Consider the following 25,706-nt stretch of genomic DNA (forward strand, 5'->3'; position numbering starts at 1 on the left):
TCACCAAAACCACCGACATTTTGCATCCATTCTTTTTGTTCTCTCTAGTATTCATAGTTTTAGTATTTAGTGTCTTCTCAGCAGAAATGACAGTTATTTTATAGTCCAGATTATTTTCTCTTTGCAGGAACTCATCTGATGTTTTCCTTTTTGGTTTTATAGCAACGAGTCTTATGGTTTTAGATCACACCACTTGAATTCAGATGGTGATCAAAGCTGGGACAACTTCAAGACATAAGAGGAGATGTCATCTGTCCTATTGTAAAACATTTCTGATTATGGGTAAATACCAAAGTAGATTTGAATATTGCCCACCTATATCTCAATCATCAGCCAAGCAAAGCATTTAAACTGCATACTTCAGATGCTGGAATACCTGGATCTTTTTCTAGGTTTATTTTTCATTAACTGCTACATACAGGAGAGGCTGTCCTGTCTAATGATCTGCTGGTCCAAGTTAGAGTTCTTTTGATTTTTTGTGTCACCTTAAAAGGATCACTTCAGTCCTGTGAGTGACTCTTTTCCCACTCACCTTTTGTCTCTTGCCTGTTGTCAAATGTAGACTTTGGTGGACGTGTTTACAAATAGGACAGGGAACACTGAATTATCATGTTTCCTTTCAGTTTCTATTTTAATTAAGGAAATTGTGGACAGGATTTCAAAATTTTCCTTTTCTCATGCTTGTGTTGGTACTTTGTGAAACACTGACAGTTTGCGATGTGTTTTTACAGCAAAAATTACAACATTGATAGAAATGCCTCTTTCATCACATTGTCCTTACAGAATGTATCTTTTTCCTGTTTCTTTATGCTAAAAACAAGGCAAAGCACTGGAAATCATGATATGGAAATGGAAGGGGGAGAATATCTTAAACCTAATATATGTTACATGGCATGAAAGGAAAAAGTGAAAAAGGTATCTTAATGGCTTAATGCCTTGTAAAGATCAATAGACAGTGGAAAAAAAAAAGTATTAGAAATAGAATATGTGGTGTTCTGTAAGAGTCGTAGAACCGCTTGGGTTCTTCCCAAAATTATGCACCTACATAACAAATTAGACATGCTAACTAATATAATTAAACCATTGCAAATAGCTCATTTTGGAGTACAAGTCTTGGAAACCCCCTCAATACCACCCACGTTTCAGGGTGGAGGGGTAGGATGTAGAAAAACTGGGCAAAATTTAAAAAATTCAAAACCAAACCACCCAAAACCTGGGTGTTGGAATTAAAATCCCTGCAGTTCTGAAGAACATCCCCCAGTCTTCATGTATCTATTTTAATGATTAAATGTAGTTGGATACTGCAGGAAATGACAGAGCTTTTCTCTCTGAGAGCTTAAGGCCAACTAACAAGTGTAATAAAAACAATTAGAAGAAATTCTCTGCTCTTTAACTGGTATATGATCTTTGCACTGTCAGATGAGCTTGCTCTGTGGTAGTTACAAAACAAGGATACATTTGTACAGAACAAAGTCTATAGGCAGCTACAGTGGAAGATGCTAACATTGAAGAGTGGAGAGTTTTCTGTTCTTTATGTTTCTTTCACATGAATGAAAGGGAATGCTCAGATTACTTGGAGATTGCCAGAAACTGATTTTGCCTGCCCTGCATCATTTTTAAGGCTTTTTGTTTTCCCTGAATTTGTTTTGTACATGCAAGACCAGCTGCAAAAAATGATTCAACACACACAAAGGGTGCACTTGGTCTGTAGAAATACCGTGTTTCAGAACAAAATACTGTTTCTTCAGATTCATCCGCCACACTCACATCACCACATCTGATTTGGAGACAGATTGTGCTTTAATTTAGACTTCTTCTTTTCCAGATAAGTTTGTTAGTTGTATTTATTTTCATTTGAAGCAAGAAGTTGGTGCTGAATTTAAATCTCATCTACCTGATGCCACTGCAGAGCAGTGCTGATCTGGTCATTTGAAGTGTGTTTAGTAAATGCTGTAAGGGGTTTGAGCAGGATTAACTCCTTCCTGTAACTGCAACAATTTTACATAGGAAGAACGGTGGAGTTTGTCTTTGATAAAGAGTGGAAGGACTTCCCACTAGTGCTGGAGAGGGGGTTTTGCCCTGAATGAATGTGGAGAAAGAAGGTGGCTTCAAGTTTGATAGGGGGCTACTTAAGTGACCCAACTTTTAGAATCCAACTTGAATACGGAATTCAGGTTCTGGGAGGACCTCAATAGAGTTCACACCCATTGGCAGGGGGGTTGGAACTGGGTGATCTTAAGGTCCTTTCCAACCCTAACTATTCTAGGATTCTATTGCTATTCCTTTAGAGTCAAAATGTATGGGAGGTTCAACCCCATATATTTTGCAACCCCCATGGTAAATTAAAGGCCAACTACAGGGATGTATGTGGGATATAATACTCTGTCATTGTCTGTTTGTTTTGTTTTTGCAGATGGCTTTTCTGCTTTTGCTTTGTAAAATGATGGATGCTAAATGAAACAGCTGTCTGTACAGGATGGTTTATTTGTTTCCTATTTTTCATTTTCAGATTTATTTATATAAAATCCTTTTTGCTGATGCCAAGACAAACTGTCAGCACATTTGCCTCTATTAAAAATGTAGGTATTCTAACAACAAAGCAATCAAACCTTAAAAAAAAAAAAAAAGCCTTTTATCTAACTCGTAGGTAGCAGCCTCTTTTCCCTTCACTTTTGCCAATCCCAGCACAACCTTCTCCCACAGTTCTGTCCCAGCCGCATGCCTGAGGGCAGTTGGCACCAATATTCAGATCTTCTAAATGCTGGTCTCACAATGGTATGAAAGTGCAGTCTGAGAACCAAGGTGGCCAACAATGAAAATAATAATATATTTTAGAAGTTCAGTCATCAAGTTTTGCAAATCTCAGAAAGAAGAAAACCTGGAATTTGTAACAAATTATTAGAATTACAAAAAAATGCCTTTTTTCATTTTCTTTATATTTCTTTTACATCTGTTTAATGTGATAAAGTAAATGATTTTCCAGCATGGAAAGGAAAAATCGTGTTTATTCACATTGCTCTTGTTCTGTTTGTATTCCATGATTTCTCATAACACAATAGATTTAGGGAAGAAAATATGGATGGCTTTAAAGAAAAAACAAAACTAAAGTATGCCACAACACCTTTTAAAAAGTTGAAAGACAGTTTTCTAAAGTTGCAAGGGAGAATTTGGGAGGTGTGTTGATGAGGAGAGAATGTGTGCTGAGGAATACCAAAGATCTGGAGAGTATTAACATTACTCACTCTTTCTTCCTTCCTCCCCCTCATTCTGGAAGTTCTCTTTTTTTTTTCTCTCTAGTTAAGGAGTTCTAGCCCACTATTTTGCCACAGACATGCAAGGCAAAATAAAAGTAGGTTATGCTTCTGTGGTACTTTCTTTTCTAAAGCTCTCTGATCTAATTTTTTTTTCCCCTTGGTAAATCCCTGAAGATGTTACACATTGTCATTGGAGTAACGTTGGTGGATTTCTCTTCTAAACATTTGCCTGATCTCCACTTGAACCCATTTCTCGTATCCAAAATAACCTTTGGCAAGGAATTTCACAGGTTTACAGTTCAGCAGAGCAGGGCCAAAATCCACGCTGTTGCAACTGGCCTCAATCTATTGAATTTAGTGCAAAGACATTTTATTGAAGTAAAGTGTAGGCTGTAACACTATGAGTTTCATCATACATATATGAGGTCATTGCTGTAAAAGTTATATTTTGTTAATTATACATGAGATAGCTGCAGCCCATAAGCAGGAAAACATGATGAAATAAAATGCATTTGAGATAAGTTCAGACAAACATTTTCTTCATCAAAAAATGTATAAATGTTTTGTGTTTTCTTGTTATGGCGTTGAGTTTTAGGGACTTAGTGATTGTCTCAGAATGATGTATATTGACAGGCTTAATATTGAGGAGGTGCATGCTATTCTCTGAATAGTTCGGTTACTTTGGATTTTTTTCTCCTCTTTATTTAGGAAGACTAAGGAGTGGTGCAGGCAGAATGTGTTGTGCTGACTGTAGTGATATCTGAGAGGTGCTTATTGGAAGTACCGGGTTTATTTCCAGTCAAGTGTAACATCAAATGTGCAGAACTCCTTCAGCCTTCCCACTCAAGTAATTTTGCCATTGTTATTTCTTCATCGTTCCTATCAAAAGGCCAAATTTTGCACTCTAGCGCCTATGCAGTTTGTCCTTTGAATTCAGAGGAAGCACACATACGGTTTTGGAGGTGAATGTTTCATCTATGGACAGCGAATGCTTTTGTGCAGGCTCTGCATATTGCTCACTTAGATGAATGGCTAAGGTGTGTGTTTTCCAGCGTGGCCAGAGGAGGGAAAATTTTACTTGCTTCACTTATTTTTTTATAAGACTCATTCACCATGATATATTCTATGAATTAATCTGGAATCTGGAAGATCGGTGTCCCTGGTCTGTCACAAACTGTCTTAGGCAAATCATTGAATTTCTAAGTGTTCCATTTATGATACTCACAAAAAATGAGTTGATCTGTTTGTTCATTTCAATTCCAAATAGGTCAGGGGCTGCCTGCTGCAAAATTTTGTCTATGAAATCTTCTATGATACCACTGCATTTTTTGCTAAAATTGCTTGATTCTACTAGGATGCAAATATTAATTTTAAATTATATCTATTTAAATCCTTCAACATGAGGATCCAGGACAGTTAGCAAATAGAACAACCTGTGATTTATCCATGCCTTGGTTAATTTTAATCATAGCTCTTTCTTAATTTTGAGTTCTCTGACAATTAGGATAAATTTTATAATGAAGACACAACTGCTCAGCAAGAATGGGATTATGGTAATTATTAGAGTTGCAAAGAAATTTGTTTCATAAGCTCTTAGAAGGGTTAGTTATCTGACCAAAACCAAGATCAATGTGGTTGGTGCTAATTAAAGCAAATAGACTAAGGAAGAAAAAAGGTTTAACTCTGAATTTATGAATATCATTAAAAGCTTACATGGCTAGTTTGACTTGAGTTTTGTGCACTGTTGGTGGAAGAAAAAGTGTCTGCTTTTGTAAGACAAGTAGAATTGAAAAGTGACCTTCAACTTTGTAAAGCCTTTAAAAGAAAACTTTTGAGGGAATAAGTGTGGCTAAGCCTCTGACACAGGCATTTGGCAAACCACAAATGACTAGTAATTGGCTCTACTGCATTGGGTTAATTAATAAAACATAGCTTAAAATAGGCAAAAACCATATTTGTCCGTTACACTGATGATGTAAATTATGATAACATAGTACTGTTCTTTTTACCCATCCAAAGAGCTTTATTACCATCAGATATTTCTTGTGGCCAGCACCCTGTGATGTGAATGTAACTACTGCTGTAACTACTCCTGTTGTATGGGGGACATAAATGAATGTTTGTCACCAAATAGCAGGTAGAAGCAAACGCAATATGCTGAGGGCAAGGGCAGGCATGACCAAAGCACAGATATGAACAAATCTGCGCTTACAGACAAAATTAATGTATGTCACCGCAGAGTGGTTGAAACACTGTGCTTCTCCTGCAGCCTTTAGGACGAAGCTGCTGGGGAGTTGCTAGTTCAAGGGAGCTGGCATAGTCCTGCAGAGTACAGATGGTTCAGATCAGAGGCTGCTTTTGCTTTCTTCAGCATCAACCCAAAGCCTCTAATCTCTTTTTACCATTGCCAAAGTGTCGTGGTTTAAACCCAACCACAAAGCTCGTTCACTCACTCCCCCCCCCCCTTTTTTTTTTTCTCCCTCTTTTTTTCCTTCCCCCCCACCCCCAACCCTCCCTGCTCCCGGAGGATCTGAGATAAGAACAGCCCAGTAACTAAGGTATAATACAAATCACTACTGCTACCACCAATTATAATAATGATAAGAGAAAATAACAAGAGAAGAGAATACGATACCACCGCCGAATGAGTTTGTCCCCCCCATAGAGATACCGTGCCCTTCCGGGTAACTCCCAGTTACCTCCCTGGGCATGACGAACTGTGGTATGGAATACCCCTTTGGCTAGCTTGGGTCAGGTGTCCTGTCTGCTTCCTCGTCCCTGGCAGAGCATGAGACTCACAAAGTCCTTGGCCAGAATAGACATTACTTAGCAACAATTAAAAACAATCGGTGTTATCAGCTCTCTGCCCAGGCTGGAAGTCGAAACACAGAGCTTGCACCAGCTGCTAAGGAGAAAAACGGCTACTGGTAGACCCAGGACACAAGGGTAGATGTAATTGCAGAGGATCTGGCTAGGCTGTCACTGTACCAGCCAGGTGTTAGGCTCTGTTAGAGTATTTCCCAGCATACCATTGAAAGGTACTCCCAATGGGACAGTATTGGGTCAAGTCTTGTTCAACTTACTCATCAATGATCTGGATGAAGGGACAGAGTGTACCCTCAGGAAGTTTGCTAATGATACAAAACTGAGAATAGTGACTGCTACACCAGAAGGCTGTGCTGCCATTCAGTGAGACCTGGACAGGCTAAGGATTGTGCAGAGAGGAATCTAATGAAGTTGATAAAGGCAAGTGTAGGGTCCTGCATCTAGGAAAGAATAGCCCCATGTACCAGTACAGGTTAGGGATTGATCTGCTAGAAAGCAGCTCTGCAGAGAAGGACCTGGCAGTCCTGGTGGACAGCAAGTTAACCATGAGCCAGCAATGGGCCCTTGTGTCCAACAAGGCCAATGGTATACTGGGATATATCAGGAGGAGTGTGGCTGGCAGGTCAAGAGAGGTAATCTCTCAAGAGAGGTAAACCCTCTACTCTGCCATGCTGAAGCCTCACCTGGAGTATTGTGTTCAGTTATGTGCTTCGCAGTTCAAGAAAGACAAAGAGCGACTGGAGAGGGTCCAGTGGAGGGTTATGCATTACGGAATGGGAGCGTCTTTCTTAAGAGGAAAGGCTAGAGAGCTAGGCCTGTTGAGCCTGGAGGAGACTGAGAGGAGATCTGATCAATGCATACAAATATCTTAAGTGTGGATGTCAAGAGGATGGGGCCACACTCTTTTCGGTGATGCCCAGCAGCAGGATATACAGGGCAATAGGCACAAACAGAAACACAGGAAGTTCCAACTGAACATAAGGAAGAACTTCTTTACTTTGAAGGTTGCAGAGCACTGGAACAGGTTGCCCAGGGAGGTTGTGGAGTCTCCTCTGGATATATTCAAAACCCACTTGGATGCGTTCCTGTGTAACTTGCTCTAGGTGAACCTGCTTTGTCAGGTGGGTGGTGGCAGTGGGAGTGGACTAGATGATCTCCAGATGTCACTTCCAACCCCAACCATTCTGTGATTCTGTGCCTCTGTGTTCTCCACAGCACTGAAAAAAGCTCCCTGGTGAGCTAGAAAACCAGGCATGTGTTTCCCATTCACTTCCTTCATTTTGTATTTGAGCCCTGTGATTAATAGAAGCCATGACAGCTATTTTTATACGACCAATATATCTTATAGTTGTTCCAAAAGATGTTACAGATAGTTACAAATAACATACTTTGTTCTCAAATTCCTTATGTCTCTGGTGTTTGAATAATAAATAATTACTATAGTAATGGAGTAAGTATAATAATAAAATAATTAATCTTTCATATTAATATTTTATGTTATCTTCATAATTTGATGTATGATGGTATAAATTGTGATAAAGTAAACCTGACTTCTAGAATTAATCTCAGACTCACACTTAAACAAGTATATGTATGTATGCACATACTCGCATACTGCACGTTGAGGACAAGAGGTGAGTCTCATAGGCCTCTGTGCGCGTAAACAGGTTTCTTTAGGTTGTCATTGTTTGGCAGCTCTGAACAGCCTTGGACTCAGGTAAGTTGATGAATGCTTGCCTGGTAGGGCTTGGGAGACTGGTGAAGATGGTGGTCTTTAGTGACATATAGGTTTTCTGCTTGCACGTGTAAAGTGTGTTTTATTTGTACAGATTCTAAAAGAAACAGACTGAAAGCCACAGTTAAAGGCAATATGCACACTTATATGCTGTCGTGGTTTAAGCCCAGCTGGTAACACAGCACTGCACTAGCTACTAAGAAGGAGAAAAATAACTATTACAGCTGAACCCAGGACACATGCAAAAACATTTCCTAAAGATGAGATGAGCAACAATAAAATCATGTCCTCAGCTCATACAAATATAGGTAGCATCAGTGACTTCAGTACTAATGCCATTGAAACATCTGGGCTGTAAAAAGGGGTTTGAAGCTCAATTTACAGCAAAGCACACCTTAATGGAGTGCTGGGCTGCAAGAGAGAAATTGATTGCCTCTTTTCTATCCACCCACTGATCACAATTGAATCAGTGGTATAAACAAGTTATTCATTTTTTAAAAGCCAAACATGCAGTATAAAAGAGATTATCTAATATACAGTAAGTGGGAGGGGGGAAAAAGGAAAAAATGAAACCATCCCTGGTGGGTGGCGTAACTCCATTGCACTGCCCATGTTTACACCAGTGTATTTCAGATCAGCATTCACTTCTTCTCTTGGATATTGAATTTATCTCCCACAGCTTTTGTTTCTGTTCACTTCCCAAACTGCATGCTATAGTGCCTCTTTCTTCTTTAAATAATGTGCTTCACAGTAGCACTTTAGAGGCATACCAACTAAAATGAGAGAAAGAAGAGAGTATAGAATTCATAATTGAAACATATTTTTCCTCTTACTTCTGATATTTTCATGCTGTTTGTGTTACTACAAAAGTAACTCAGCCTAATTTTGATAACAATGATGCCTGTTTAATGAAAGAGCAGGGGATTCTCCTGTGAAACAAGATTTCAGTATCATTTTCACGTGTTACTTGTCCTTTTCTGTGCCTGCTAAGTTTGTGACACTTTAATTGCTAGCAAGTGGGAGACAAGTGGAATGTTTTTTGGAGAGTAATCTTTACCTGCTTGCTGGATACATTAAATGTTATTGGCTTCAGTGCTTGTATTTGAAGTGAATCACAGATCAGAGGAACACGAAATTATGTCAGGTATTATACAGTGATTCAGCCATGGGAAACTCTTGCCTGAATGAGGAGTTAAGACAGTTTTATAATTATTTTTTCCAGCACATTAATTTCATTTTTTTAAAACTGTCTCCAATTAGATGTTTACCCAACTACTGCGAACATGGAGGAAAATGCTCTCAGTCCTGGACCACCTTTTACTGCAATTGTAATGATACAGGCTACATGGGAGAAACGTGTCACAACTGTAAGTAAACCCACACATACAGTGTTTTCTACTACAGCTGGTATGTCAAGTTGCACATAAACTAGAGCTTTGTGAGATGTCTTATCATATATCATATCATAGGATGTAGCATGTCCTGACATGATTCAAACTAGTCAATAACTGGGTTGGGAATGCACAGAAATCGATTTGCATTTTTTGAAGAAAAGAACCAGATTATTTTAACTAATTTTCGACAATTTTTTCTCTCATTGATTTGGAGAATCTTAAATCCATTAATATTACATACACATGGTAGACACATTGCTCATTAGACATTTAGGTGGGCTGAGCTGTGTTTGGGGTTCTACATCAATTTTGGCACCATGGGCTCCTTTGCCTTTAGATTATCCAAAAGTTCGTTGTGCAAGAACCCAGTTTTCAACAACTTATGATTTTAGAATTTTGCTGATACAGAATCTGAAACAGTGACAGTACATGAAGCACGCAGCTACTGAAACCTGCAGGAAAAGGAATACAATGTTTTAAGGGGTTAAAAACAAGTATAAAACAGTGGAAGCACAGCATGCTGTGAATTTTAATAAAAAACAGAGAGAGAAAGAGGAAGCCAAAATAAAACCTGCTCATACAGCTGACTAAAATGGAAAACAATTAGTAAATGAAGGTAAACTTACTGTTCTGTCACTGGAAATAAAAAGAAAAAAAGAGTGAGTAAGAACAATTCCAGGAATACAACTATACCCACTCCAGGTGTTTGATGAGCACTCAGACCACAAATAGGAAAAGATTAGTGAGAAATCCATTTTTTGCCCTGTTAAGCTAAAAAGCAGAAGAGAAGAAAAGGTACTTAGTGGTTTGAAGCTGAGAATATTGGCAACCACACTGTAATTCTGAAGACTTTAATGGTTTACTAATTAACGGTGAAATCATTTGTGGTGTGGGGTCTGCAGCTGACAGGAGAGGCTGTTGAGAGGTCTATTCATAGATCTGTCACCTGAACCCTATATTGTAAGAACAAAGGAAGCTAAAAGTTTAGTGCTGAATTCATGCCAAGCCACACACAAGATGGGAATTAAAATGCTGAGTTCATAGTTTTGAGGAGACGGTTTAACTTTTTGTCTAATGCTTTTGTTGCTGCAAAAGCATCACCTCTCTTCAAAATTCCCAACCCAGAGTGCGTGCAGCGATTGAGGGCATAGCAGTGTATTTACACCAGCTGATGGTTTTGGTACAAAACTAGATGGCCAAATAGGTTGGTGAGAAGGGGGAGGCTCCCTGTGGAAGGAAGAGACCTGTGGCTGTTAACTGTCAAAGGTGATTAGGGACAATAAACTCTAAGCTACATCTGCACTGTCATATTAGCTCGGGGCCTGAGGCTCATTATGTCTGTGCCAGCTCAGTGTGCCTGGTGCTCCAAGGAGGAGCATCTCATTACTGCAGAGGATTGGTTCATGACCAGTTTTCCTCATAGACATTTGCATGGAGCTAGTCCATCCTCCTGGTTCTGTGCTCTCAAAGGCACATACATAGCTATAGATGTTTAAGGTTCACTGATGTGTAAAAACTATTCCAAAAAGTTACTCAGGAAGATCTTGTGTTAAGACTTTCCAGCAGCTCAAGCTGTGCACACATGTGAATCTATTCAGCTGCTCAGTTTATTTACAACCATATTATCAGCAACTAATTTGATTCCAGCTAGACTGTAGAGCCAGATGCCCTGTAAGCCAAGCGATACTGATAAACAGCAGCATTAGTCTGGAGAGATGCATTCATGTGCTTGAAATGTGCAATGAAACCATTTCAAAGCCAGTGGGTAAATGCAGACTGTTGATAAGAAACCTGCAGAACAGGAGACGTAATCACTTTCAGATGATAGTGACTGATGTACAGAAGTACCTTGTAGCAGGTGAATGAAAGCTGCAGATCTGATCACAGCATAGCTCTTGAATATCCTTAGTGTACAGGCAACTCTTCCAATCATGGAATTGTAATCCCATGTAGTTCTAGCTAAGTAAAACATCTAATTTCTTAAGGTCTGAAACATTATCTCAACAGATTTTGATTTTTGCTAGAAGACTGAGGCTGACAAGCCTGAAATTGAACTTGTATTACTTTGGAGAGGCTATTTCTTTTATTAAACTGCCCTTCAGACACAAGTCCATACAGCAGCAGTGGAAAGATTTAACTGGCAATCTGCTGCAAGTCACACATAGTGTGAATAGTTTCAGTGTAATGGATTTTGTTTCTGAGTTGCATTAGTGTTGGTTTTGCCTCTTTTGGTGTTTGTAAGAAGTGGGTGTCACTGGTTGAACAACATAAAAGACCCAGTCTTTGTCATTTTTTTCATGAAGAACTGCAGGACATGCATTTGCAAATAAGAATTAATTGATTTGTGTTTTACCAGCTTAGAGAGAGACCTTACCATTTAAAGAACTGAAATCTGAAGATACATTGTCCTTACCTTACTATCATCTGTAATATGTTAAAGTGCATTTTGAGGTTGATACATAAGCAGTGTTTCTGGTTTCTTCACAAATATTCATGGACCACACTGAATCCCACTGTGAGGAACAGCTAACAGTATAGACTATCATCTCTTCAGAGAGTTTGTAGTTAAATTTTTGAGGGGAAAAAACACGCTGGTGCAGGTGATGGAGGGCCAGAAAGTCTTCATTAGCATCACAGGTGGCATTTTCAGTCTACCAGGTACATTGCTAGGCTTTCTTGTAGGCAAAATGTAATAGAGATTTAAAAGAGGAAGAAATTGAATGCTTGCAGGTATGAAGGAGTGACATAAGAGAAAGCAATAATGTGCTGGTTTGACAAATATAGGGCTATGGCCAGAGGAGTTTGACATTTTTGACAGGGCAAATGCCAGTCATGACAGGTAGATAGGTTGGAAATATGCTGTCCTGGGTTCAGCAGTAGCAGTCATTTTTCTCCTTAGTAGCTGGTGCAGTGCTGTGTTTTGACTTTTGGCCTGGGAACTGAGCTGATAACACTGATCTTTTAGTCTGACCAAGGACTTTCTGAGCCTCATGCTCTGCCAGGGAGGAGGGGAAGCCGGGAGGAACCAGAGACAGGACACCTGACCCAAACTGACCAAAGAGGTATTCCATACCACAGCACGTCATGCCCAGGATGTAACGGAGAGTTACCTGGAAGGACTACTTCACTGCAGGGTTGGACTAGGTATCGGTTGGTGCTCGGTCGGGCTGGGTGGGGTGAGTTACCGGTCTGCTGGTGGTGAGGTGTTGTATTCTCTTCCCTTGTTATTTCCCTTATCATTATTGTTATTGGTGGTAGCAGTAGTGATTTGTGTTATACCTTAGTTACTAAACTGTTCTTATCTCAACCCGTGGGAGTTGCATTCTTTTCGATTCTCCTCTCCGTCCCTCCAGGAGTAGGGGGAGGGCAAGAAGGGAGGAGTGAGAGAGCAACTGCGTGATTTATGGCTGACTTTGTTTAAACCACAACATATGCCATGAAAAGCAAAGATAAATAGTTTGCATTTAGTGCAACAGAGGGGAAGTAGACAGTGTTAGGGCAGAATAGTGAGTCGATAGAAGGCACAGCTGGGACATTTGCATGACTATGTCAGATACGTGGGACAAGATTGTGCCTGTCATGACTGAAAGTGGGCATAGTTGAAATTCAAGACATGAGAGTGAAGCAAAAGTGCACATCTTGAGACACATATGAAGAAATAGCTGAGTCTAGACATGGCCTTAATATAATCTTCCTAAAGGCAGTTGATTTTCTGCAAACCTCAGGTATTTTCCTGTTCATTCAAAATCCCTTCTCGTCCTGAAAGGTCTTAAACTGTTACAGGAGTTGTGGCTACCTGCATGATCCAAATGAGGTTCCACCACTGAAAAGGTGTAGGCTCATGTCAAATAGCTATTGTGTGGCAGACAAGTTTCATGAACTGAAGTCCCATCTGGTCCTGCTTATGTTCTCTTCCTCTTCTCTGAGTTTAGCTGTAAATACAGGTAGAATAGTGGTAAAACCCACTGGTGTTTTCTGGGTTTCAGTAACATATGGGAAGAGTCTGAATGTTTTCTAAACAGGTTGTTCCTTGCTTGCAAATCTTATTGCCTGATGCATAAGTCCATTTCTCTGGTGACAGTTGATCCTCCTTCACAAGCTGCCACATGTGCAATATTATCAATACCTTCCAAGTCTGTTTTGTTTTGTTTTTGTTTGTTTGGGGCTTTGGTTTGTTTTGGATTTTTGTTTTTTTGGTGGTTTTTTTTTTTTTTTCTTCCAATGGGGAATGAGGATTTTAATTTAACTCTCATCATTCCAGCTTCCAGTGCAATTCACATCTTGCTGGCTAGTCACAGTACTGATTAGCAATTGTGCTTTCATCACTCTACTAACTGTAGCTGTGAAACTCCGAAACGTATGCTAGTGCCTTGCACTTCCATTTGATGAAAACATAGAATGTGTGCTCACTGTCTCTGGGTAGGGTGTTCACTGCCCACAGTTTGGGAAAACAAGGAGTCACAGAACAAACCTGTAGGATATTAAGCCAGTGGTAGGTGAGTTGGTTTTGCTTGTGTACAAGTTATGTTGTGCCTTAGTTTCTCCACCTCTGTTGGGAAAAGGATCCAATTTGCAGGTATATTGTATGTGATCGATATTGTGTACTGAAATGGTATGGATTCCTTCCTTTAAAAGTGTTGTTTGCTTGCCACTACTTGAGCTGATCTGTAGCTAAGACAGTGCTTTGAGGACACAATCTTATTTCAATTCTGTCAAATGCATGGGTTTGATTTTGGTTTATCTTTTAAATGTGCTTCACACAGGTTGCATTTATATAAGTTGAAAGATTAGCTCAGCTGAAGCCCTTTTAACAATCAATACTTTTCCCATTTCTACAGTGTGGTGGGTAGCTTACTGATCCATCAGGTATTGCAGTAGTCTGGTCTAATCCAGATAGATAAGAGAGCATCTTTTATGTGATCACCTGTGTGAACTATAGCAAAATAGATAATAATGTAATGTTTGTTTTCTGTTTTCCTCTTTTACATAGAAGCACTGATGTTAGTACACAGCTTGGGAAAAAGGCCTGGGTGGGATTCAGCTCATCTGTTTTTGCTGCCTGATACTGTGACATCTAATCTAAGATAGTGGTGTGCTTGCTTTCTATATATAACAGAGTGTGAGCTGTTTTCAGAACTTGACTAATACCACTGTGAGATAGGTTGTCCAAAGTAAGTTCGTGGGCCACCTCTGAAACATACCAGTGTCTGTCATCTGTAGAGGGAGGCTGTCTTAACATAGACATACAATAGGGAACTGAAGCTAGGTCAGAATTATAGGGTGGGAGAGAGAGAGAGAAACAGAGGGAAACAAAAGTTACAGGCGTATATATATGCAAAATATTTTAAATTGGAAGGTCATAGTTTAAAACCTGCATAGTCATCTCTCTCATACTATTAGTTCTCCTTGTAATTATCATATGATAGTGAAAGCAGTAGACCAGTGTAAAATGGCCCTGAGATACAGAATGTTATAACTTTATTGCAAGGTAATGGTTAGTAATCTCCTCTTTCTATGAGTTATGTTAGTCCCTTAGAAAGCCTCATCTTTCCCTTCTGTATTTCTATTATTTTTATATATGATAGTTTTCAGATGGCCTTTAGTCTTCGGTGTATTATTTTATTGTTAAGAGTGCTGAACATGCATAAAAGATGATGAGATATATAAAATAATGGGTTTATTCTTCATGTTCTGGGGATGTCAACATGTCCCAAAGCTTTGCAAGGTGATAATTAACAGAATGTAATTTAATTCTGGATATTTGCTTTGGTGTGTGATGTATCTTGCACATACAGGCATGTGTCGTATTGGCCGGGGTAATTGCTGGAGGAAAGATCCATCCAATAATGGAAATGTCATATAGTCGTTGATATGACATAAACTTAACATAAATTCAGGCTTTGAAAATGTATTTTTTAATATTAATATGCTTACTGCATATATCACTTTTGATCTGAAAAGCTTAATGTGGCTTCAGCCAGATCATTAGCAGTACTGGAGCTGCATCTTAAAGTGCCAGCCATGGATTTGGTAATTCTCTCGTGTTCCAAGGTGGGGAGATGTGTATGCAGTTTGCTGGCTGCACAAATGAGGTTCAGAATTTCAGGCTGGCAAATGTCTAACAGTGAGTCTAGTCATGTAATTTGCATGTCCTGAGTAGTCAATTTTCCTGTCTGAGATTCATGGAATAAGATTTTTCCATGTGTATTTAAACACATAGGTGTTCTTTGACTAAACAAAACACATTTAATATTCATATCAAGCCTTCAGTACTGTACTTAGTGTTCCTGCATATTTTTGTTCACACCATGTTGCTGGGATATGAATTTTCATTGTTTATTTTGTAATAAATTACTGTCTTATTAATACTTTCCCTTCAGTTTGTGTATCTGTAAATTGTACATCTGCATTTCTCAGCAGCGTTCGTTTAAAAAAAGTTTTTCCCTCTGATTAACATTTCCTTATGAATAACATAGAGAATATTCCTCTTTGGGAATTTACTGCAGAACAAAGTACATGTGGGACTAGCTCAATCCCTTTTGAACCCTGACTGCATCAGGTGTGACCATCACCACAGGGACACCAATCCTTTCAAGAGCCATGCTGAAATACAATGCTTTACACTGTGCCCTTCTAGTCTTTGATTTCTCCTTTCCCTCCAACACTGCTCTTAAAATGGTGTAGGTTTCCCTGACTGCTTTCTTGCAGCAGCAGGACTTGGAGGTCACCCTGTGTAAGCGCCGGACAGGGGCCACTGGGGTATATGACTGACACGATTGCCTTCAAACATCAGCAGGGGAGGATGGGCTGATACGACCTTTCATACCTCAACCAGGGGGAGTCTTAGCATGGATGGTAGGAAATTGTCTAATCCCCATGTGTAATGGAAGGATTCCTCCCAAACATCCATTTAGGTGACATTGTGGTGAAAGTAATTTTAAATCTATCTATGGAAATAATACATTCTTTATCAGATGAGTAAATCCATATTTTGAAAAGGAAAAATAAGCCATCTGTCATCCAGGCACATCACAGTAGAGACTGTGTTAGTCTGTCAACAGCAGAGCTGTCAAAATCCAGTTTTCAAGAGTACAAATTTCATTTTCTGGCATTTAACAAGACAATTGTATTATAAGGGTGAGAATGACAATCATTCCCAGAGTTCATTGCCTGTACTAATCCCTGTGCTATTGGAATGAGAAGATGAAACCTCCCATTGCATATTCCTTTATTTGTTATTTAGAAAAATCCGTACTCCGAATCTGTAAGAGCAAATCTGTCAGGCCTGAGGTATACAAGCACAAGGTGAAACAGTTATGTCCAATCTGCCTTCAGGAGCTCTAAGCTTTTTAGTGAAAATGCTTAATTTGGTCTGTGTCAGCATCTGTGCATTGCAGTTTGTCCAGGGTCAGTCCATGGCTGGTTGCAGATCCCAACAGAATCACCACTTCTTACTGTCCTTTCCAGTCTAACCAGTACATACGTTTCAACCTCAGAAGACACAGTATTAATAATTATTATAGGGATTATTACTGCTCTTTGTGTCTAAGGTGCAAAGAATTGCAAAGCAATGAAGTGAGTCCCAAATGACCTGGTAGTAAATATTGTGCCTACAATTTTTAATGACTATGCAATTATTAAAGGCGGTAAAAGCAACATGCATCTTGCTGCTATGTTTTAGCTAGGGAGTGGACAGTGTCAGCACCTCCCAATTAAATCAAGATTTAAAGATCTTTAGGGCTCTTTAATGTATTTTATTTATCATATCACCGTAAAATGTTATCTCCCTCTGAGAAATTTATCAGCTATTTTTATTAGATTATGAGAATCTAACCTAGAAACAGCAATCCTACAGGATTCATTTTGGTAATCATAACTAGTGTAGTTCAGAGTCTGAATCTCCAGCTCAGAGTATTTGGAATAAAAAGTTTATGCTCAATTTCCAAAGTAATTGGAAGTACAGAAAAGAAATGCAGGTGATTTTAAGGTTTATTTAAGGAATTTTAACTTTTGAGGAAAGTTATCTTGGTGCCCATTAAATTGGAAAAGGACAGATTCCTCTGATGTAAAAAATAATACAAACCAAAAGCAGAAAAAAAAAAAAAAAACAAAAGCCACATACACACACACACACACACACACACACAAAACCAAAACCAAACAACAAAACCAACCAACCAACCAAAAAGAAACCACACAAAAAAAAACACCACAAACAAAAAAACAAACAGACAAAAAACACCAAAGAAATTGGTTTTGATTTGGCATTTATGTTCTTGGTCATATCTGTGCTGGTAATGTACTTCTGGGTAGAGGGGAGGGAGGTTTGCCTTGCCTGGTCTCCCAACAGTAAAAATGGACCCTGGTTATCACTGTAACCTTTGCATTGAGCCCAACAGCCGACGCTGTTTTAAATATAAGGGTTGTGTCTTACTGGGTGAATAACAACTTCATTTATTCATTGAAGAGAGGGGACTTTAAGTGTATTGCTCCCTGGGGTTTATTTGCAGAAGTTCAAGTCTTTGCACAAAGAACAGGGTTTTTTTTGTTTGTTTGTTTGTTTTTTAAAGCCAAAATAGCACTGGAGGTGAAAAATAAAGTGGTGTGAGAGAGAGGAGAAGTTTTATAAGGTAGGAACTTGGGGGCAAAAGAATCAGAGTCATTAAGTACTCAGGGAAACTAGGGCCAGCTAAAGGCTTATCTTCCAGGGAGCTCCACAATGAAAGAGTGAACTTGAACATAATGAAGGCTATAACAGAGACTGCAGATGAACTGGTTGGGGTAAAAGTAAGATTGAAAGACAAATGTTAGTAAAGTGACAGCTAATCGATGAAAAATTGAATAAAAAGATGTTTTATTGGAAACAACAGACATTTGACGTTGAAAATATTTGTGCTCAGCCATATGCTGTTAAAGATTTCAGCTACAGCAGGCATACATTATTTTCTGATTTAAGGACTATAATTAAAACAGTTGAATTAACAGGTTCAAGATAGTTCAGAGAGCTGAACTGTGATGAAACTGCTCATTTTTAAAACCGTTCAGGGGCCTGCAGTGTATGGAATCAAGGCTGAAGTTTCAATTGCAGAGCCAGGCTAAGAGGGACCCCAGCCCTGTCGAACCTGATTGCAGGGTACAGAGAGCTACTGTGTATGTTCCAGCTGACCAGCTGTAAGGGTTTTGATGCAGGAATTAGAAAATTACATTCTATAGTTGATTTTACACAAAAGGTCAAAATGAGTTATTATAATGACATCAAAATCTCTTGATGCCTTTCTGATACTGAAGTCTGAATCAGTGATCTATAGCTTGAACCTTGATCAATCAAAGTGTGTATTTATCATTTTGCTAGCATGCTTCTGTAGGGATGTAGTGTTTTTGTGGCTTGATATGGGAAATGTATGTTTCACATCCACAGTTTTGATATTTCAGCTTATGAATCTTTATATCCCAGGAGATATAAGATAACCTATAGAACTGTGTGATGTCGATCTGACTGTGGATAAAGTGCTTATTTTGTAAATGCTGCTCAAAGTTTGACAGACCTTTTCTTAAGCACATGGGAGGATGAGAAGTGAGACCTAAAGAAAAGATGGCCATTATGATAAGTGAGTAAAGCAGTGTTCAAAATGAATGGTCTGATGGGATGACTTGTTGATCTGAAAAGCTAGTTTAATTTGAGATACTTAAGGCTTGAAAGAGATACCTGAGGGAGAAATTGGGTTATACGTGTTTCACATAGGATTATAGGAGTCTGTTAGGAGATAGATATTTTGAATTCTGTCAGTATTGTGCATGCCTGGACGCCATCAGCATGGCTCATCCTGGTGGTTAGGCAAGAGCACATATAGTACTTAGGGAAGCAGCCCTTGGTATGAAGAATGGGGTTCTCAGGCTGCATCAGTTTTGGTAGCTAGCTCTGGGAGTATTTTAAATTTCTTTGTGAAACACAGCAGTAGCCTTTAAAAACCTCCTTAAAGAGCACTGCAAAAACTACAATACAAGCTTATAAGTGATTTGGGGGGAAAGGAGGAGGGGGAGGGGGAAGGAGAAGAAAAGACATCCAGTCTCTCTGGGACCAAGTAAAACAGATATTTCTTATGACCAGTTTCCCTTTATTAAATCTGGGACCTTGGACTCACGCTGCTGCTCGGTTTGACTTCCTGGAGTAGCCACTGTTACCAGCGATAGCCCACCAGCCAAAATCTTCCCATGTGACATCTTTTACACTTTGGATTTTGCCTTTTGCTGTAGTTGATCCTGATGCTTTTACCCACCATACCCGATTGCGAGGTTCAGGCAATACTTGCAGGAGGGGAGCATGGGTTCATGTGTGCTGCTGACATCTATTTCTGTCAAGCCCTAGTGTAATGCAACTCTGTGAAGCAAAGAGCTTCATTCTGACTGCCTTGTAGGAACTTGGTGGCAGAACCTGATGTGCTACTGCTGCATGGCAGTGCAGCTTGTTCCCAAAAGGGCCTGAAGAAGCACAGCATGATCTGAAAGTCATAAACTGTGATTTTCTGTAGTTTTGGCTCAGTGAAACAAATGGTGGTGGAAAACTATCATTTTGTGTTCAGTGGCTGGCATAAATCAAAATTAGTCAAAAAAAAAAATGTGGGAGGGTTAGAGAAGCAAAACTGATCTTGCTTCTTTGCGACAAAAGACAACTTAGAGGTTTAATTTTTGAAATTATGTTTTCAAAAAGTGCTTAATGAAGCATTTTCATGAGAAAACAAGCTTCGCATGAGCAGCCTGTAAAGAACGTTATTTTTGTTGCTCTGGTCCAATTTTTGGAGAATGTTTTAAAATTAAAAACAAACTTGAAGAAATGGAAGTATAAACACTACTAAAGTGCTTCTCAGAAGGGCATAAAATCACTATTTTTTGTGTGTTTATTATTAATTTTAAAATAATGCTTGAAAATTGTTGATGTCCTCTACTCTGAATGAACTGATGAATACCTTTCCTTTATTAAAAAGGTGTAATTATTGCAAATGTTATTTGACATTAAAATGTATGCATTTGTCAACAGTTCCATAATTTCACTTGGTTCTTGCTTTTGGGAAGTGAGGCCCTATTGCATGCATGAATGATTGGTGACTCTTTCATGACAACTACAGTAACGGTTTTCCTACTGTTCCCAAAATGATAATATCTCCATCTGTATCAGAGAAGTCTGGAAAAAGTAGGAATATAAACATGAAGGCACTTTTTAAAGTTAAGGCTCTGGAGTCTTAGTCACAGCTGACCTTTCATCTATTTTTTACTTTTGTATAATATTTCTGATTACATAAAGAGACGAGTCACTGCAAAGAGATCTTGTCTTTCATTGAACCATAAAGACAGCTTCAAGTCATTGTCAGTAGAGTAAGAGGGCCATTTTCAGTAAATGGAATTGCATAACTTTATTCTGAAACCTGTCAGCTCAGCCTGCAAAGGCATTGAACAGAGCTTGGACTGAATGGTGCATTTGAAACATCTGTGGGGGCATCTGTCAGTTGACTGCAAAACAAATATCATTTTTTCATTCATGCATTATACAGCATAAAATAGCAAAAAGGCAGACTAAAAGCAATGGCCCGTACAGTCTAGAAGCATGAAGTACCAAATGCTTAAGATACAGACGTGAAACTTTCAGCTTGCAGCTACAAAATAAACTGTCCACCAAAACACCTTTTCTCTAAGTCATGACACTTAGAGTATGTTTTACGTTCTAGAGCTTGAGGTTTATAGCCTTTTCCCACTTCTTTTGCTACTCCCTAGTATTTAGTGCTGGAATTCTCATATAACCAAAAGGAAAACATACCAGGATGGATTTTCTTCTGGCAGACATAACTGTAGTTTCACTGAAGCTTGTGCATCCTTTCAGATTTATACCAGCTGAGCACCCCTAGCCTGATTTCTAGCTCTATATAGCCTTTTTTCCCAAAGTTACAATGACAAAGGAGCCATTTAAAGGTGAGTGATCATCTCTGTTTGCATCTGACCACATTATTAATGGCTGAGTCTTCCCATCTTTCCTTAGTAATTTGAAAAAAGTAAATCTGGGCTCTAGCCAAAATGACATTCAAGAAGAAGCAAAACACACAGTAAGAAAAAGTTTGTGATGAAGACTGAGTTTCTAGCTGTGACAGTTCACTGGCAATATATTAGTTTTATGTCTCTACCCCTTGCACCATCCTTTGTCTTCAAAAATACTCAGCAAACAATTCAGGGGAAGAATTTGACATATTCCCTAATGAGACAAGATAGTGTCCTGTAATGATGATGACAGCAAATTCACTAAGTGAACTGCAGTTTGAGAACTTTGGAAATTGATCAAGCCATGATTCCTTGATTGCTTACTTAATTGCCTGTTACAGTCTCTCTCTTGACCCTCCATACCCCAGTTGCTTTTGTCAGCACTTTGGTGACTGGAGGATTCTTTGTTAGCCCTGCAGATTGTGAATATTTGAAGAAAAAGTTCTGGTTTGGGGATCTTATTTTATTTGCATTTAATATGTACTCTTCGCCAGCTAGCAAAAGGGGAATGTGGAGATCTTCTGGACTCCTACGGTGCTTTCTACATCAAGCTAATAACTGTAAAGAAGAAACTTTCTGAATTATATTTATTATAGGATGGATACTAATTAAAGCACTGTCTCACCAGGTGCTGAGTACCTTAAGAAGCTTCTTAACTCTGGGAAGTGTAGTACTGTGTATATTTAGCACTTAGTGACGTTCTGCCTGCTGAAGATATCTGGTCAGAAGAGAAATGTACAAGGGAAGAGTATATTTTGGTGAATGGCACAAGTGATTTATTGGTGAGACCCTATTAAATTTGTAGCCAGTTTAGGATCAGAGCTCCTAGAACTGTGATTCAATTTTGTTGGCAGAAGTTAAGAATTGTCCAAATTCTATTAATACCTGAGTGGCGAAATATGTTACAGCATTCTTCAGAATAATAATCAGAAAAGGCTACTTCAAGCTGACTATTTAAGCCTTTCTGTATTTTTTTTTTTTTTAGAGAAGCTGTTTTTAAGGAATGAGGGGCAAGGAGGAATGTGAGTCCCTGTGCACACAGGAATAGAAATGAGGAGCTATTGCTGCTAGTGCAGACCAATTGCTGCCTTCTGCAGGAGAGGCTAGGACTACATTTCAGAAGTGGCGAGGAAGTGCTCTTCCCACACTCAGTCTGCAAATGTCCTTCCAGATGAAAAGCACTGAGAACTTTGCAGTTGTATTGATGCAACAGATATGCCTTATCAAGTTTAGCTGTGTTGCTTTTCTGCCTGAAGAGTTGAGGGGGCATGGAAAAAAAGATTTGCAGTGGCTAACAAATGTGTTACTCACAAGTTCCCCTGTCTCCCAGCCTGTGTAAGTCCTGTGCTGTAGTGTGTTCTATGAATGTGCCAATAGTATCTAAATAATATCAAAATTAGGGGATAAGAAAAGATAGATTTGACCTCGCAGTAGCCAAAGATGATGTCCAAATATATTTCTGTATGTTCTGCTATTGGTAGCACTGAAAAGCTTACTTAAAGATTAGGGATAGTTCTGTTTGCTTGCGTTTCAGTTATTGTGCGTTCCAAATAATGCTGTCTCATAGGGAGAAAAAAGGAAGTCTTGATCTGTCTGCTAAGTCAATCTGTGGTTTTTATTGTGTTTGCTGCCAATTAGTTGAACAGTCATAAGCTGCTATGGAGAATAACCTTGTCATTATAATCAGGTAAGTGTTCAAGTGGGTGGAAAAAGAAATCAATCCTTCTGCAGTGGGATTGAAGTTTACTGTTGTTCAAAATCCAGGTCATACATGTGACTTTCTGATATGACCTAACTGCCTCTCTGGGGGACTTTTTGCCCCATCTGAAGTGACAGTTGCGATATCTTGCCTGAAACAATGCCTAAATTACAAGGAATTGTATTGGCCTGTGAGAGTTTTTCCTCCTGTTCTTGCTCTTGATGACCTGCTGTGCCCGTTTTATTAACCACTTGGATTTCCATGGGCACTAATTTGCCAAAAGAAGAACACTGATAAGCAGAGAGAAAGGGTTGTATAAAAACAGGGCTAAAGCATAAAGATGTCACCAAGAATGGAGACCATATCTGAGCTTGAGCTTTTCTGTTAGGGAACAGTGGCTTTTGGGGCTTGTTTTCATTTAGGTAGTAGATGGTGGTAGGGGCTTCTAGCTATCTGTTACCAATATCCTGTAGGGAAGCTGGTTACTTAAAAATATGTCATCTGTGTTGACAAGACTTGAGCACATGCCTGTGTAGAAGATCATGTACACATGTGTGTGTACATATGTCTTTTAAATACCATTATGTGGATGTTTATATATATCACTCCACAACTAGATGGCGGTACATTTGAAAGATCATATCCATTTACTAAAGTATTTACATACTTTAATCCAAAATAAGGCCAGTGCATAGATCTTTAAAGCCACAATCAATTAAGTTCAAGAAAGTAGTTAATTACATGCCTAATTTTGAGCATGGGCTTGCATGCAAATGCAGTAAAATCTTTCACATGCTAATCAACAGTGAAACAGTCTATTGTATGACAATGATTAAAGCAGTACTCATGTATGAATGTTTTCTCCTTGTTTGTGATGCAGTCACTCTCTCTCTTTTAAAGCTATCTATGAACAATCTTGTGAGGCTTATCGACACCAAGGGAAGACATCAGGTTTCTTCTACATCGATTCTGATGGAAGTGGACCTCTTGGACCACTCCGTGTTTTTTGCAATATAACAGGTAATGAACTAACCTTGTCTTCAGTGCTTTATGTTGGCTCTAATATGATTGTGAGATCTTCTTACTAGTACAATGATAGGCACAACAATAATACTGCTCAGCAATGGGGAAAAAGCAGAGAACGGGTAGTCACTGAGGTTCAACTCTGAAATGTTTCTTTAAATAGGATATAAGTAAAAGTAATTTTTAAACAAAGTTTGAAGGGCTGACCTTGTAGTGTTCCTAAGTGGTATTTTCAATGCTATTTGCACCTTATAAAGGGCACTGCTGGTATATTTTTTATAATAGCTTCACTTTTAGTGAGATGTTTATGTTTTTCCACTAATGGTGCAGAAACTTAGAATTTAAACTTTCTTTTGTAATTGAATGATTTCTCTGCTTAACTGGAACACTAGATCTGAGAATCATTATTAAACTCCTTGCACTGAGCTAGCTGTAAACCCTTCCAGTCTGACTTAAGCAGGAGTACCTCCTCTCAAATGAGTATGCTGCTTTTGATGTCCCAGAGAACAGAAATCTTGATTGTCCTGGGTACCTGTATGGAGGAGACAGCATGATGTTCTCAGAAGGAGGGACACCAAAGGACAACTAGTGTAGCAAGAGCCTGGCAAGATGACCTATTGGTTGAGACTTTTTAACCTTACAGATATGTAGTTTAAAAAAGAAAAGGAAAAACAAAACCAAAGGCAAAAGTATGTTTGGCAAACTCCCCCTTAAATGAGTCCTATTTTGTATATGGGACTGTCGTGCAAGGGAATGAGAAAAGATTGCATAGCCTGTATTGTGAATTGGGGTAGGTAGTAGAGTGCCCTTTCTGCTTTTTGTTTTTTTAAATGGAGAAGAAATTTCCTAGACTGTCTCCTGTTTGCCTTTTTTTGATTCCTATGGCCAGATGCAGAGGAAAGAATATTTTATTACCCATTCTAAGGTGCTGATTCTGGTTGAGCTAATTTGCTACATACCACCTCCACACTGAGTCCCGAAAACTAAGGATGCAGGATATATATATTCATATTTTATCCTTAATCTCCTTGTACTTAAAGTGTCTCAAATTAACTTTTCATTTTGATATAACTGGGCAACTGTTATGTTAATTAAATGCAAGCCAGTTAATTATTATGTTTTTTATAAAACTGTAACAAATATTTAATAAGATGTGCTTCCTTCACTGTGAATCTCATAAGAATTGAAACAGAGTTTCACCTTTCTGTCTGAATATCTTTCCTTGATCTCCAGTATGGGAAATGTGCTCATTTTTATTATTTATCATATAAATATATGTGATCAAAACATTGTCAGTGCTTTTCATCTCTGCTAAAGAAGTAGGATTTTTGACAAACTCCTTGCAGAAAGCATCTGCTTTCCTCAAATAAATTTTATCTGGCAGAAATCCAGAATCGTATGCCTGGATTTCTGTCTGCAATGAACTTGCTGACGTTCTAATTTTATTTTGGTTACGAGAAAAGTGGAGATGGGGAAAACTGGCATAACCTTCTAGCCTGGAGAACTTTTTTGTATTTCTTCTTTTTCTCTAGATGTCTTATATGAGGCAGGGGAAGGTTTGTCACAGGCATCTCTTATTATTTCTATTGCATAGAAGAAGGCTGAGACACAAAAAGAAATTAGTATTTTACAGTTGTTCAGAGAGTTTGAGGTACAATTGCGTTATGCTTCTGTATCATCTAAATATGGTTTGGGTGCCTTAATAAGAAGAGCTTCTTTTCTCTCTGGGAACACACCTTATTGATATATTA

The 25,706-nt window shown here is 38.8% G+C and overlaps 1 protein-coding gene across 1 annotated transcript in view; it reads left to right on the forward strand.

Annotated features, from left to right (window-relative positions):
* CNTNAP5 (contactin associated protein family member 5) overlaps positions 1–25,706 on the forward strand; it is a 302,872-nt gene that overhangs the window by 181,093 nt on the left and 96,073 nt on the right. Inside the window, exons 11-12 of the mRNA XM_065671519.1 lie at positions 9,076–9,182; positions 23,833–23,952. Of these exons, the coding sequence (XP_065527591.1) occupies positions 9,076–9,182; positions 23,833–23,952 (227 nt within the window). The remainder of the gene's footprint in view (positions 1–9,075; positions 9,183–23,832; positions 23,953–25,706) is intronic.

Source organism: Lathamus discolor, chromosome 3, assembly GCF_037157495.1.
Source record: "Lathamus discolor isolate bLatDis1 chromosome 3, bLatDis1.hap1, whole genome shotgun sequence".
Lineage (NCBI taxonomy): Eukaryota > Metazoa > Chordata > Aves > Psittaciformes > Psittacidae > Lathamus > Lathamus discolor.